Here is a 16,032-nt window from a genome sequence, read left to right as displayed (position 1 = left end):
GCTCTGGCTGCTCATGAGCTCACAGCCCCTGCTTCTCCGTGGGCTCATTTTCCACGCAGCAGGATGGCACTGCAGGGAATCCTGTTCAAACTTACTCCCAGATAAATCCTATCAGTATCTTTCTCCACCTTTTTACCAGACCCATGTAAGGAAAGGTCATTTGATGGGAGTTTGTAGTGCAATCAGATTGCACTCAAATATAATAATCTGTCCTTTACCCTTTAGCGGTACCTTATTTATGTGCATATGACCTGGGGTCTCAGGCAGGGTAGCTCCAGTAGGTATTGACTTCCTGCTAATGGTAGTCAGACAGGATTTTCCCAGGCCACTCCCCAGAATGCTTTCTTGCTATTCGCCGCTGTAGCAAATAATTCCATAAGTGACCGTAACCAAGATAATCATTAAACAGAGTGTGGTCTGATTCGTACCATCTAGTAAAGTCAGAGCTTAATCTCATCCTATGCCTGTTTGTTAGCAGATATTGTCCTCAAAAATGGGACGATAGCCACAGGCAGATGAAATCCAGAATTGTAATATGTCACATAAGGGATTGTGGCTGGAAAGGTAAAATTAATTGAGTGTAACTCAGACTTGAACTGCTAACTTTTCGGTTAACAGCCAACAGCGTTTAACTTTGCACCACCCAGTTAATTTTGTTGAAGTCTGTTTCAAAAAACTTTACTGTATTAACCTTTAAAATTCTTATAATCTATCCTTGAGAATTAAAACTATAGTATCCAGACTTTTCAGTGGGGGAAACTGAGACGTGAGGGTAATTAAATAACTAGGCTCAAGATCATACAGCTAAGTGGTAAACTGACATTTGAACCTCAAATTTCTTTTCCATTTAAAAATGAATACCTTCTTTTTTCTGATTGTGTAAGTTTTGTATATGGAAAATGTGGAAAGGTCTAGCTTCAAGAATGACATGTTTTCCTAATTGTAAAGTTTTTTATGCAACAAACAAGGAAAGACTTAACCACGTGGTGGAGTTTCCTTCCCAAACCTTCCCACCAAGAAATGATCCTTGCTATTTTAGTGTATTAAATTATTTTAAAGCAGATTCAGCCATGCGTATAATTTTTTTCCTCTTAAAATTTTCCTGTCACAGTTAAATTCTTATATAGCATCTTCGGTGCTATATAATATTCTCATCGTATGTCTGTGTCCTGATTTGCTTAACTGCTGCCTTTCTACTGGGCATTTGGACTGTGTCTGGTGGTTTGCTGTTATATAGAAAACATATTGATGGTCCTTGTTCAGGAGTGTGTGCACTAAGAGCACGTCTTTAGGCTCTGCTTCTCAGAAGTGCAATCAGCTGAACAAACTCACACTCATCTCTGATTTAGCTTAGTCTCTGACCCTCAATCAAACTCCTTGGGTTCATGAGGTCCTGCAACAAAGACTTAATCATATGTATCAAAGTCACAGAGATTTGATATGAAAAGAGAAAGCTGCAAACAGAAAGAAATGATTGAAGGTGAGCAGGTTGGTGCTTTGGCACTGACTTGAGGAATTTGATAGCTCTTGCTTGGTGGGAGGGGGACGAGTGGTTTGAATGTCCAGATGTCTATCTAGAGCTGTTCCTCAGGTTTCTTCCTTTCATCCAGCAGAGCCCTCAAACTCAGTGGGTGTGAGAATTGTCTGTTGAAGGCTTGACACTCTTAGTTAATGCCTTCTGAGCCTAGGGATGGCGTAAGAGGATTTTCAGAGATCATTTTGGTTATGTCCGAATTTGTATAAAAATCAAGATGAGTTTCTCGACTTCCTCAGAGTTAGTCCCTTATCTTCAAGGACCTATAAGCTCTCTCCTTTCCCTCAGTTCTCCAAACACATCCACTCGCTCTCTCACCTGCTCTGGCTCTGCTGACCCATTGGACCGCATTGCACCAGCAACCACAGACCTACCTTGGGACCTTGACACCTGACTTTCCATCTTCTTAGGGTGGCCTACCTCTGGAGAGCCACATGCCTCATTGGTTTCATTTATTCTGGTTTCATGTGAATGCCTGCGTATCTACAGAGCTCCCATGGCCACCTGGTCACACATCCTCCCTTCACCCTGCTACATTCTCTGTTAACTCTTATTACCACAACTCCCATGTACTCACATATATGTGACCTGTCTCTCTCAGTAAACTGTAAGTAGCCAGAGGGCAGGAGTTCCATCTGTCCTGTCCTGCCCACTGCCCAGTCTCCTTGGAAGAAGTAGGCACCAGTTACCACGGAGTTGGCCTAAACTCACGGTGACTCCTTGTTTGTCAGAGTAGAACTGTGCTCTACAGGATATTGAGGACTGATATTCCAAAACTGTACCTCCAGGCCTTCCCTCTGAGACACCTCTGAGTGGACTCAAACCTCCAATGTTTCAGTGAACAGCCAAGTGCATTAGCCATTTGCACCATGGAAGGACTCCAGCCTGGGTACAAAAGAAACAAATGCCAGGACCACATGTTAACACTAATACTTCTGTTATATGTGGCATGGAACACACTGCTACCCAAATGTCACTGATGATGTTGGGGAGACTGTCACTTGGTTAACATCAACTCAAAACTCATTGCCATCCAGTTGATGCCAATGAGTCATAACAATCCTTTATGACAAGGCAGAACGTTCCCTGTGGGTTTCCAAGATTAATTCTTTATAGGAGTGAAAGGTCCTCTTCTTCTTCGTTAGAGCAGCTGGTGGTTTATAACTACTGATCTTGTGGATCACAGCCCAACGCATGACCACTCTGCCACCAGGGCTCCTTTGTGGCTAACATCAGCACTGTTAATCATTAAGAATTGCATACAAACCTTACAAACATGATGCTGAACAAAGTAAGTCAGACACCTGTTGTGTGTTCCCACTGACATGATATGTCTGAATAGACTAATAGAGGGTGACCAAAGACTATTAGAGATTGGAGAGAAGAAAGGAGCTATTGCTTTGGGGCCACTGTGCTTGTCTGAAGGCTGATGTTAGACGAGGTTGACTAGAGAAACAATCCAAGGACATTCATATATATATATGAGAGAGCGCTTTATATCAAGAAGTAATTATACATCAATAAAACATTCCAGCCAGCACAACTCAAGTCCATAAATCTGATACTAGTCCATAAGTCCTTCTTCAGACTCACAAGCCACATGCAATGATGCAGAATGCAGAAACATCACAGGCCAGTGGGTGCAAAGTCCTGTGGATCCAATGACAGTGGATGCATCCCCAGGGCTCACACAGGTCTCCACGTGGTATCAAGAGGAAGGGGAAGGAAGAGACCCCCCTTATGGAGAAGTTATGCCCACAAGGAGGCACCATTAGGCTACACCCCACCCCTCTGCTTCAAGTTGACACAAAATTATATAACTACCACACTTTGTAAAGCATCACCAATGCCACTGAGTTGTATGTATAAAATGTGTTGAAATGACAAGTGTTTTATCATGCATACTCACCACAATTTAAAACAATAACACGTTTTTAAAAGCTTCTATTTTTAGCACAGCCGCTTTTGCCAGGAAGGGAGCTCTGGTGGGGATGCAAAGCGTAACGTGTTCAGCTGCTAACCCAAAGGGGTATTTCCAACCCGACAGCCACGCTACAAGAGAACAATGTGCTAGTCTGCATCTGAGAAGATCTCCAGCCTTGGAAGGTCTATGAGGCAGTTCTACTCTGTCCTGTGAGTTGGAATTAGGTCTGGTTTGGCTTTGGGTCTTTGACAGGATGGATAACCATCTTTTCTTCAGTTCGCCAGGACGCATTGACAAAGTACACATGAGCCCTCTGTCTTAGTTCTCTCGTGCTGTTATAGCAAACACGCCAAACGCAGATGCCTTTAACACAGAGGAAACATCTTACAGTTCAGGCAGCTGCAAGTCCAAAACCCAGACCCTCGCACTAAAGAAGGGTCTCTCTGTCGGCTCTGTGGGAGGTCTTATTTCTTGGTGACTTTTTTCACCCAGGGACGGCACCTACCATCCCTCATCTGTGCTTGCTTCTCTCTCCTGAGCTGCTCTTTTTAGATCTCAAAGGTGATTGGTTTAAAGTACACCCTACATTGAAAGGGCCTGTCAGCTAGCGAAGAACACCCATTCCCAGTGGGATTATATGGCAGATATGGGGGCTAGGATTTACAATACAGATTTCTGGGGGATACGATCCAAACCAGAGCATTCTCTTTAGGGAACCCCTCTGACTGTCCCTTCCTTGTTCCTCTAGGTCCAGCACGTACCGCTCCAAGGGCTTCGAGGTCACCGTGAAGTACACGCAGGGGAGCTGGACAGGCCTGGTTGGGGAAGACATCGTCACCATCCCCAAAGGCTTCAACAGTTCTTTCCTTGTCAACATCGCCACTATTTTTGAGTCGGAGAATTTCTTTTTGTCCGGTATTAAATGGAATGGAATACTCGGGCTTGCTTATGCCACCCTAGCCAAGGTAAGACAATCAAGCAATGGGAGATGCGATTCGGAAAGTAGGCAATTCAGAGACCAACAAGTGTATCCCAGGCTGTTGTTGGAGAGAAATGGAAATGGAATGATCAATGAGTATCAAGTGCTGAAAGCAAGCCGGTGTTCATAGCATTAATTCTATTTCTAAGCAATTTAAAGTTAATTCAATTTGAAGTTAATAGCCCTATTCTGTAAACCTCCTTACCAGATAGACTAATAGCATTACTTTAAAAAAAAAAAACCTTTTGTTTCTGTTGAATATGTACTAAAAATGTTCACAAGGTCTGACGGACTCATTGTGGTCACGGTGTATGCTCATGGCTTTTCACTGTGAGTGTTGGCTACCATCAAGTTAGCCCCGTGTGTAAACCCCGTACATCTGCAGATTAGACCTTTACAACTCATAGGGTTTCCATTGGCTCAATTTTAAACCATATTTTATTGTGTATTGGGTGAAAGCGGACAGAGAAAATTGTCTATTTAAGATAATTTTAGACAAAGGGTCCTGGGCCATTGTGGTGACGTTTTTCAGGATGCATTAGCATTCTCGATATTTCCATCCTGTTTGGTCTGTATCCATTAACCAAGCCTCCCTGCCCCTCCTTACTATCTCTGCTTTGGGGGTAATGTTGACTGTTTGGTTTCATTGTTGATTACTCAAGGGAGCGCGGGACTCACAGTCACTATTGTTTAGTTTCTAAGTCAACCTGTAAGTTGTCTGGAAGGTGACTTCTGGGAATGGCTTCATTTCCAAGTTCAAAGGGTAAATTAGGGTGATAGTTTTAGAAATGTCTCCATTCACTGTAGGTCCGGTAAATCTGATCTTTTTTTAGGAGCTTGACTTTTGCTCTACTTTCCCCCCACTCCCCGCCCCCCATTCTATCTGGGACCTTCCATTGTGCCCCTGGCCAGGACAGTCAGTAATGGTCGCCAGGCACCATCTAGTTCTTCTGATCTCAGGCAAATGAAGCCATGGTAGTCCTGTGGATTTGTTGCCTCTTTGAGTCCTTGGTTTCCTTCATACTCCAAGCTTCTGAGCTTTTAAGAACTTAGGTGCCACCCACCAAGCTAGAATTTAGAACCTTAGCTTTATGAACTATTTTATGCCAATTAATTGTTTCATGAGATAATTGCTTTAACCCAGTAAATTGTTCTATAAGGGTGAATATCTAGAAAGTCCCAATAACTGTGACCTCTATACGCTCTTTATTATTGATATGAATATGGACCTACAGATAATACTACATATAGTCACCAATGCGCTCCCACATACTTTACTATACACATAGGTGTACATAGCTATCGATGTAACCACATGCATTATTTTGTTTTTGTTATTACTGTTATTTTCAGAAACCCGAGACCTCATTTGTACAAGTGCTCAGCTGCTAACACAAGGTTGGTGGCTCAAACCTACCAGCTACTCCAGGGAGAAACGTGAGACCATCCACTTTTGTCAAGAGTCACAGCCTGGGAAACCCAATGGGGAAGCTCTACTCTGTGCCATGAGGTCACTCTGAATCAGAGTCAACTCAGTGACAGGGGATTTGATTTGACTTTGGGATTGCTGTTGTTGCAAAGTGGCATGCGATAGCATTGAACAAATCGGACCTTTACGTTTACATACTTTTTAGTGTTGTCCTTTACCTTGGTCAAGCTGTGCAGACATCACCCTTATTAAGTGTGACCTTTCCCATCACCAAAAAACCCCACAAATGTCTGCTATTAGGGAGTCACACACCTCCACCTTGACCTTTACCCTACCACCCCTGGCAGTCATCAAAGGATATCGCTTCTGATGTATATACAATTCTTGACTATTTATAAAAGTGAGGACCATTGAATATTTGTCCTTTTGTGACACTCACTGGGTTTTAGAAAGTTCATCACCCACATCTTTCTGGAGTCTCTGTTAGGCTAGGCGTATTAACTCTTCGTGTATTAAATCATGACTGTGCATGACATGGGGCTGGCCTGGACCTGGATGTTGACAGGTAGAGATGTTCTCCACTAGGCTGGGGGCACCTTGAATTGCTTGCCTTCACTCCAGAGCACCCTTGCAGAGATCCCTGGGCCCTGAGTGTGGACACCCAGGGCTGCCGGTCACTGGAAGTCATGAGGAGCCAGGAGAAAGCATGGAACCCTGGCTCTCATCAGCATCAGAACTTTTACAAAATGAGAAAAGGAAGAAATGAGTGCCCTCCACATTCTTGTACTTGGGGCTGAGTTTGGGTACAGGAGGAACAGGTTGCTCACTCACTGGCAGGGTAATTTCCATCAGGTAGGGTTGCCAGAGGTGATGAGACACCAACGCAGGGTGGGTCCCTGGGCTCTTGGAGTCCAGGTCACTTTGTGTACACTGGAGGAAAACAGAAAGAGGTCTCCTCTCCTGGCCTTGTAATTGGGCACCGGACCTTGACCCAGCATTGTTTCATTGTTAGGCTTTGAGCCAGAGCTGAGGGTTGGGAAAAATAAACCAGTGTGACTACAGTAGCAGCAAGCAAAGTGATACCTAAACCTCCCTTTATCCATGGGACCCAGCAAAGGAGGCCTGTTTGCCTACATTATAAGAACATTCTTTCCAGCTCAAGTTTATTAGCAAATGGGAAAGGGGGTGGGGGGAGGGCGGCGGTCATCAGTCTTGTGGCTTCACAAGAACAAAGCAGCAATTGCTGAGTGCCTGTTAGTCACTAGGGAGGCCCTGGGTGGCCCAAACAGTTAATATACTCAGCTGCTAACAGAAAGACTAGAAGGCCGAGGTTACCCCAGCAGTGCCTCAGAAGAACAGCCTGATCTACTTTCCAGAGATTCACCATTGAATACCCTGTTCAACTCTGACAAACCTCTGGTTGCCAAGAGTTGGGATTTGCTCACAGCCACTGGTGGGCTTTTATTGGTCTAAGACTGAGAACATAACAAGAAAGCAAAGCCCTCCAGTCTCACAACCACTCGACTCAGATGACCTCCATGTCAGAAATGGGGACTGAGGGTCAGCGAGGTTTGCTCTCTTATGCAGGTCACTCAGAACACAGGGCCCTGCATGTCCTTCCTGCATGACCTATGGAGGCCAGCCGGGCGAGGGACCCCTTTTCCCTTGGTTCCAGGAGATGCACGTAATCTGAGGCTTGATGACTGATAATAATTAACGTTCCTGAATATATGTTCACTGACGTTGTGACCTCCGGCAGAACGTTTCACCTTGATGACGGTTGGGGAATGAAAGATATGAGTACGTGTGATCTTCTGTTCATTATTCAGAAGATGACAGAGCAAACCTCAATGATCTAGAATTAACCATTTGTCACCTCCTGTGGGCACAAACGACTGTCAACTGTCGGGGTGTTTGTCAGGTTCTGTTCATCTGTGAAAACCTCCCAAGATTACCAGCAGGTGGCTTCAGCTTTGGGGAGGCAGTCCCAGGATTTTCAGGGAGTGGAGCAGACCCGGAAACAGATTGTCAGGAGACCTCAGAGTGTGGTCCGGGTGGGTTTTAAGTGGAGTTCTAGAACAAGTGGGCCGAGCCGGCAGTAGTGGCCACAGTGCCTGCAGGCCTTTGGTCGGCGGTTACTGCTCTGCACCAAGGCTGGGCGTCTCGCCCTGCAGATGCCCAGCTCCACTGCCGACCTACTTTCCAGCATCCTCTTGGAGTTGATCCTGGATTACCACACAAAGAGACTTCAAAAATTTGTGAAATATCTGTTATCTTTCCATTTTATTCAACCCCCCCAATTTTTGGAAGTCCCTTGGATTTTGTTTGTTTGTTTGTAAAGATATAAAAGAATTTAGAGGCATCATCCGAGTGAAGAACCACTTGTCAGGAGAACGACTGACCTGTTCCATGTACCAGACACGACTCCGAGCCATGCCTGGAGCTCTCACATGAACGTGTTGAAGTTGGCTGTTGTTATCCCCAGCTTCCTAGGAAGGGATAAAGGAATAAGGCAATTGGCGAGCAAGTGTAGAGCCAGACTTGAATCCCAGAAGGTGAGCAAAAGGAGCATGCCAGAGCAGGCCTCCACTAGACCAATCCCTTTCTAAGAAGGAATTGTTCCTTATTTGTTAACGCAAACACGCGTGTCTCAACAAAGATGACTTTCTGCCGTAGACCGCTATGGATGCCAAGAAAGAAACTGAAAGAACAAACAAATGTATTGCCAACGAGTCCAGGTTTACTCAAAGAAAGCAACCGGTGGTGGACAAATACAAATGGAGAAAGATTTGTATCTTCTTGATAGTGGAACTCTGCCCTCATTGCCTCGAGCATCATCGCTTTTGGTTTTATAGATCAAGAATAATACTCCTTAAGTCAACCATAGGTTTGTAGAATAGGCCTAGTGTCTTCCAGGTGGTCATAGTCAAATCTGAACTCACGTCTATTGGCTTCTTCCATGACCACCAGCATCCCAGCCACTCGCAAAGCCCCTTCCTTTTCTTTTTGGATCCACCAGTTTAAATGGCGGTATCGTCAGAATTTATGGTTGCATACAAAAAAGGTACAGAGGAAATTGGTTCTACCAAAATACTGTTGTTGTTGTTGTTGCAGTCAAATCAGGTTGGACTCATGTCTATCTTTTCCAACTTTAGCATGCTGATTGCCAATAGGTATCAGTGCATGTTGCTTGCACGTGTAAACAATTGCAGACCTTGGTAAAGTTCTTCTATTTTTTCATTACTGTCTTTAGTGATTGGGAAGAGTACTGGTGGCATCGTGGTCTGCCAACCCACAAGTTCAAAATCACCAGTTTGTCCTCAGGAGAAAAATGAGACTTTCTCCTCCCACACAGAGCTGCAATCTCAGGAACCCCCGGGAGCAGCTCTACTCCGTCCCACAGGGTCACTAGGCGTCAGCATCAACTCGATGGCAGGGAGTTTAGTTTGGAGCTTTCCTGATTGTGCATAAATTTGAATCATATTGGCAGTGACTAGATCTCCTTATATGTGGGTCGATGTTATCCTGTCACGAACAGCATGATGCTTCGAGAGAGATCTTGCAATCTCCTTTAGAATGATGATGTAATGCCATGCCTCTCAAAGTCACTCTGGCCAGCAGAGTCAACCAGATGATGACCAATTTCAAAGTGGCCCGTGCCAGACTACTTCAGCTGACCAATTCCTTATCGCTCTTGATGCATTCCATTTCATTTTTGACAACTTCCAATTTTGCAGGATTCCTATTCCATACACTTATGCCATTAATCGATGTTCACATTTTGAGTCAGACCCCATCAGTAAAGGAAGGTCCCAGAGGCTTTGCTGCATCCGTCACTACTGTCAACGCTTCTAAGAGAAGGCAGTTCGTCCTCAATCATACTTTGTGCTCAGTGACTAGCCTCAAGTTGGCTATTCAATCCCACCCAGCAGCGCCCTGGAAGAATGGCCAGTACGCTGTTACTGTAAAAGGTGGAGAGCCACGAAAACCTTGTGGGGCTGTGAACCACGGCTGACCTCCAGTGGCTCCCTAGGCTGATTGCCAAAAAGTAGAGGTCAGATCGGCTGACCTTTCATTTTATTCTGATAGCGCCAGCCCTTTAAAGCATGCTGCTTCTCTGTGGGATTCAGCAATGTCCTGCGATGCTCATACAGAACTCACACAGAGCAATCACGACTGTGGGGTCTACTGGGGAAGTCAACAGGTTACAACTCAGGTGAGAAATGCTCAGGATGGTGCTGTTCACTCAGTCTTGAAAATGCCTGCAGGCAGATTTTTTTTCAGCCCTCTGCCTCTAGGCCCAGCCTCTGCCCTGCTCCATGGCCAGTAAACCTAGTTATCCCAATTAAGTTCACAGAGGCACTCCACTTCCCAAGCTAAGCTCTCCTCCAAAGCACTCAGCTTTAATTGCTCTGTGGACGGGGAAGTCCACTGATGGGCCTCGAACTCGATCATGGTTCTCCTGCTGCTGGCCCTCTGCTGCTCTTCAGGTGTCAAATTCATCTCCTGGATCAAGGATGCTCAACGCACAGGGATCTCAGAGAGCAAAGGACACAGTCTGCCAGTCTGCTTCTGACTCTTTGCTCTTCCTGGTATTTAGGGCTCCCTTCCTGCTTCTGGCGGATCTGTGCTGGTGTAGACATTACTTGTGGGGCTACCAACTACAAGGTCAACAGTTCGAAACCATCAGCCACTCCACAGCAGGAGAAAGATGAAGCTTTCTACGCCTCTAGAATTACCGCTTCAGAAACCCACAAAAGCCATCTGCTCTGTTCTATAGGGTCACTGTGAGACAGAGTCGACTCCATGGCAGTGACGTTCTGCTTCTGAGATTGCTCATTCAATGCCCAGCAGGATGGCACCACAATTGATTTATAAGTAGTTGCTCACAGCTACCTCATCTAATCCCATCAGTATCTGCTCCCGCTTTTTACTGAGACCCATCAGTAAAACAGCAGTCATTTGGATGAGAGACATAACCAGTAAGTCGTTGCATCTCAGGAACATTTCTCTTCTGCCATACATGGGTCACCAGGAGTTGTAATTGACTTGGTGGTAACAGCTTTTGTTTTTTATGTTTCTGTTTTGGTTTTATTACTATTTTACCAAACACGTGGTCCTTTTCCAATGATTGGCCTTTTCTGATGATACGTTCAAAGTAAAAGAGTCAAAGTCTTGTCATCCTCGCTTCTAAGGAACACTCCACTTGATTAAGTACAACTTGCTACATTGCCAAAGTTCAGGAACCTGTTTGGCAAGCGCTCCAAAATTCCCAAACCTAAGCCGCCTCCCACCATCTGAGACCTGGGATGAACTCTCATCAGGGGTCTGTCGCCACTCACTGGAGTGCTGGACAATGGGGGCTGATCGAGGTGAACTAATATTTTCGAAAGCAAGGTGCCTCCTAGAGAGTTTTCTCTCTCCTTCCTCTGGAAAGTCTGACTCATATCCAGCAGCTCCCGAGGTGCCCCACCTCCTTGCTCATCTCACAGGCACAGTCATGATGTGATAGCATCTTAATAGCTCCTGGGAATGTGATCTTATTTTTACAGCACAGCAGCACCAGAAGGAAACTTACCAAAATATCCCACTGAAGAAAGGGCTGAAGAAAGAATGCTGCATGGTTTAAAATCAGGAAAGGTGTGCTTCCGGGTTGGACCCTCTCCCGCCGTTCAGCCAACCGATATGCTGAGAAGATAATCTTAGAAGCCGGGCTATCTGAAGAAGAATGTGGCCTCAGATTTGGAGGAAGGCTCATGAACAACCTGCAGTATGTAAATAACAAAACTATGCCTCATGAAAGTGAAGAGGCCTTGAAGAAATCACTAATGAAGATCAAAGAGAGGAACCTTCAGTAAGAATTGCATTTCGATGTAAAGAACATGAAAGTCCTCACCAATAGAACAATAAACAATATCCTGATAAACAGACAAAAGATCGTTCAGTTGGATAGAGGATTTCAGTTGGATAAATAACCAATACCCATAGAATCAAAATCAAGATATCAATCAATATATTGTACTGGGCAAATCTGCTGCATAAGATCTCTTTAATGTGTCCTAAAGCAAAGATACACACAGTCTAATGCATTGGCATCGTCAATAAAACACAAGTAAACATCTTTCTGCTATTCTGTGCTTTAAGCCAGGATCCACCCAGGATCAGCAATGACAGTCTTTGTTCTACATCCTCTTCTGAATCACACCTGAACACTTCTAGAACAATTTATTGTACTTTAGGTGGAACTGGTTCATGGATCAAGAGGCCATTGTGCGAATAGAACAAGGGAATACATGGTTTAAACTCAAGAAGGGTGTGTTTTTAGGGTTGTATCCTCTCACCATACTTATGCAATCCATATGCTGAGCAAATCGTCAGAGAAGCTGACTTATATAAAGAAGAATGTGGCATCAGGATTGGAGGAAGGTATATGAACAATCTGCGATATGCAGATGACACAGTCTTGCTTGCTGAAGGTGAGGAGGACTTGAAGCACTTGCTGGTGAAGCTCAAAGATTGCAGCCTTCAGTGTGGATTACGACTCAATGTAAAGAGGACAAAAATCCTCACATCTGGACCAATAGGTAACATTATGATAAATAGAGAGAAAGTTAAACTTGTTGAGGATATTGTCTTGCTTAGATGCACAGTCAGTGTTCAGGGAAGCAGCAGTTAAGAGACCAAAGGACATGCTGCATGAGGTAAATCTGCTACACAAGACTTCTTTAGAGTGTTCAACATCGAGGATGTTACTTTGAGGACTAAGGTGCACCTGTCTCAAGCCATGGGGCTTTCAGTGGCCTCATAAACATGTGAAAGTTGTACACTGAATAAGGAAGACCAACGAAAATCAATGTGTTTGGACTGTGGTTCTGGCAAAGACTTTTGAAAGTACCATGGACTGCTAAAGGACAAACTTGGAAGAAGAAGGACCAGAAAGCTCCTTACTGGCAAGGATAGCAAGGTGGCCTCTTATATACTTAGGGCATGTTGTCAGGCGTGACCAGTCCCTGGAGAAGGATGGCACGTTTGGCAAAGCAGAGCAGCAGCGGAAAAGAGGAAGGCCCTCGAGGAGGTGGAGTGACACTGTGGCAGTCTCCGTAGGCTCAGGCACAGACACAACGGTGAGGATGGTGCAGGACAGGGCAGGGTTCCATTCTGCTGTGCATAAGGCCGCTGTGGGTTGCAGTTGACTCAATGGCACCTAACAACAATAAACCAAGCAAAACAACAAACACAAAGCAAAGATGTCACTTTGAGGACAAAGGTGCACCTGATTTAGCTATGACAGGTTCTTTTTTTTTTTTTAAGGTTCAAGTAATTTATTCGTGGTCCAATAACCTTTTTTTTCAGGCTAGTGCCATCAAACACTGAATTATGACCAAATGAAGAACTTTCCAAACGTCACCTTTGTGCTCCGCCCCCTGGTCTGCACACCCACTCACCCGGGTCCCTGGGGAATGTTTCGCCTATGTAAATACAGCGACCCCCCCTGGGCCCCCACAAGGTTCTCAGACTAGGTAGGACCCCAGCAAAGGCTACTGTCCCTTTAAGGGGGCACTTCTTCCAGAAGCACCTTACCCACCCCCACCCACCACTCAGCGCAATAGAGAAGAGGGTAATCGGATCTCCTCAGAGACCTGGGGGGTGAGCGCGCTATGGCAGGTTCAGTGGCCTCATCTGCATGTGGGATCTGGATAATGGATGGAGAAGACCACAGAAGAATAGATACCTTGAGTTATGGTGTTGGCCAAGAATACTGCACATGCCGTAGACTGTCAGAATGAACTGATCCGTCTGGAAGTGCAGTGGGAATAGTCCTTAAGAGCAAGGCTAGTGAGACTGCGTTTCACGTCCTTTGGACATGTCATCAGGAGGAATCAGTCCCTGGAGAAGAGCATTCTGCTTGTAACATAAGTATTGTTTTTGGGTGCTGACGAGTGACCCTGGGCACAGCGGAACAAAACACTGCCCAGTCCTTCACCACCCTTACCACCTTCACCACCTTCACCACTGTCGCTATGGCCGAGCCCACTGTTGCAGCCACTGTGTCAGTCCATCTCCTTCAAGGTCTTCCTCTTTTTCACGGACCCGCCCCTTTACCGAGCATGATGTTCTCCTCCAAGGATTGGTGGGTCCAAAGTCGTAAGACGAAGCTTTGCCATCCTTGCCTCTGAGGAGCCTTCTGGCCCTACTTCTTCCAAGACAGATCAGCTTTTCCTTTGGTAAGCCCTCGTATTTTCAATGGCGGGTCAATGGAAAAGCGGGAGACCAGGGCAAGACGAATTGACACAGCGACTGCCACAACTGGTCAAACTTAACAATGGGTATCAAGATAGGGCCGACCGAGCGGCGTTTAGTTCTGTTTGGCGTGGGGTTACTGCAAGTCTGAACCAGCCCAACGGCATCCAGCCGCAAGCAGAAAATATCTATGGAAGGTTTCCGAATGATACGGCCTAATCTCAGTTGGGCTTGTTTATTGATCAGACCTGGAAAATCCCGTGTCAAAGCAAACCAGCGTGGTGGCTCAGCACTGAGCCCTCCTCCATCGCCACTGTGTCACGAAGCTGTGCTTCTTCCCATCTCCCGCAGCCATCCAGTTCCCTGGAGACATTCTTTCATTCCCTTGTGCGCCAGGCGAAGATCCCCAACATTTTCTCCATGCAGATGTGCGGTGCAGGATTGCCGGTGGCTGGAACTGGTACCAACGGAGGTAGTCTTGTGGGTATCTTTTAGTCTTAAAGGGGAGAAAAATCACAAATCGGTGGGACTGTTTCGTTCAGCTTTACTGTTGTATAAAAATCAGATGAGAAATCACAGGCACATGTTTCACATGTGCTCTAGCGATTGGACGACCCTTGTGATAGAGCTTTAAGCACTTTTTTTTAATTAGCTTTACATCATACCGCCATCCAGAGGGGAACTCGCAGTCGCTTCCAAGTCCCCTCACAGCGTTTGAGTGTTGCCTTTTAAAAGGGAACTGTGGCCATACTGGGAGGGTAGAGGGAAGGTGGGCTGGAAAGGGGGAACTGATTACAAGGATCTACATGTGACCTCCTCCCTGGGGGACGGACAGTAGAAAAGTGGGTGAAAGGAGATGTCCAACAGTGCAAGATATGACAAAATAATAATTTATAATTTATCAAGGGTACACGAGGGAGGGGGAACAGGGAGGGAGGGGAAAAAATGAGGACCTGATGCCAGGGGCTTAAGTGGAGAGCATATGTTTTGAGAATGATGAGGGTAACAAATGTACAAATGTGCTTTACACAATTGATGTATGTATGGATTATGATAAGAGTTGTAGGAGCCCCTAATAAAATGATTTTAAAAAAATAAAAGGGAACGGTTCTATGGACAGGAAGATGCACATGAAGCTCAGTGGAGTGTACGGGGCAGAGGGGGTCCAAAGGGGGTCCCCGTTCTGGTAGGGGAAGCAAAAGGTATGACGTGGAGACCATACAGCCATGGTAATGCTCCCATACCTGCACACACACACACACACATGCACACACAGTCTGCAGCAAAGGTGGTATCTGTAGAGATAGCACGGATGTACGTCAGTCAGAGCGTCTCTCGATTCATATAGAGGAGGAAGAGGGTGCCTCTGGAGTCTGGGGGTGGAAACGGAGAAGCAGAGCCTAGGCCCCCTTTCCTGGCAGCTCCCCCTTGCCCACAATCCACCTCGTAATGCCTTTTGAATCGCCCTTGGCGGCTGAGAAAAGGAACCTAAGGCATGGTGGTAATGAGTTGGGCTGCTAACCACAAGGGCAGCAGTTCGAAACTACCAGCTGCTCCTCAGGAGCTAGACCAGGCTTTCTACTCTCATAGAGATTTCCAGTCTCAGAAAGCCGATACGAATCGCAATTGACTCGCAGGCAGTGGGTTATTTGGGTGTTTTGGTGTGGCAGGGAGGAGGTAGCTTAGGGTTCACAGGGTAAGTGGCGTGGTTTTTCATTACAGTCGAAGCTGTTTTGTCTTACATTCATGTTCTCTAAGGTTCAAATAATTAAATCCATCTGCACAGACCCCTATCTTTATGCACTCTCGAGGGTCGGTTAGCACAATATTGTGAAACTGGTGTTATGTGGACTTTCTTTGGATAAAAGGAACCACCAACACATCACGATTATCCCAGGACGTAAGATTGCGTGACCTTTGGGTGC

The 16,032-nt window shown here is 45.7% G+C and overlaps 1 protein-coding gene across 2 annotated transcripts in view; it reads left to right on the top strand.

Moving 5' to 3' along the window:
- BACE2 (beta-secretase 2) overlaps positions 1-16,032 on the top strand; it is a 143,688-nt gene that overhangs the window by 85,479 nt on the left and 42,177 nt on the right. For both annotated transcript variants that reach the window (XM_075542275.1, XM_075542276.1), the window contains exons 3-4: positions 4,207-4,423; positions 14,459-14,587. In XM_075542275.1, the coding sequence (XP_075398390.1) occupies positions 4,207-4,423; positions 14,459-14,587 (346 nt within the window). The remainder of the gene's footprint in view (positions 1-4,206; positions 4,424-14,458; positions 14,588-16,032) is intronic.

Source organism: Tenrec ecaudatus, chromosome 2 (genome assembly GCF_050624435.1).
Source record: "Tenrec ecaudatus isolate mTenEca1 chromosome 2, mTenEca1.hap1, whole genome shotgun sequence".
NCBI lineage: Eukaryota > Metazoa > Chordata > Mammalia > Afrosoricida > Tenrecidae > Tenrec > Tenrec ecaudatus.
Note: the sequence above shows the minus strand (reverse complement) of the source record. Positions and strands in the feature narration are given on the sequence as shown.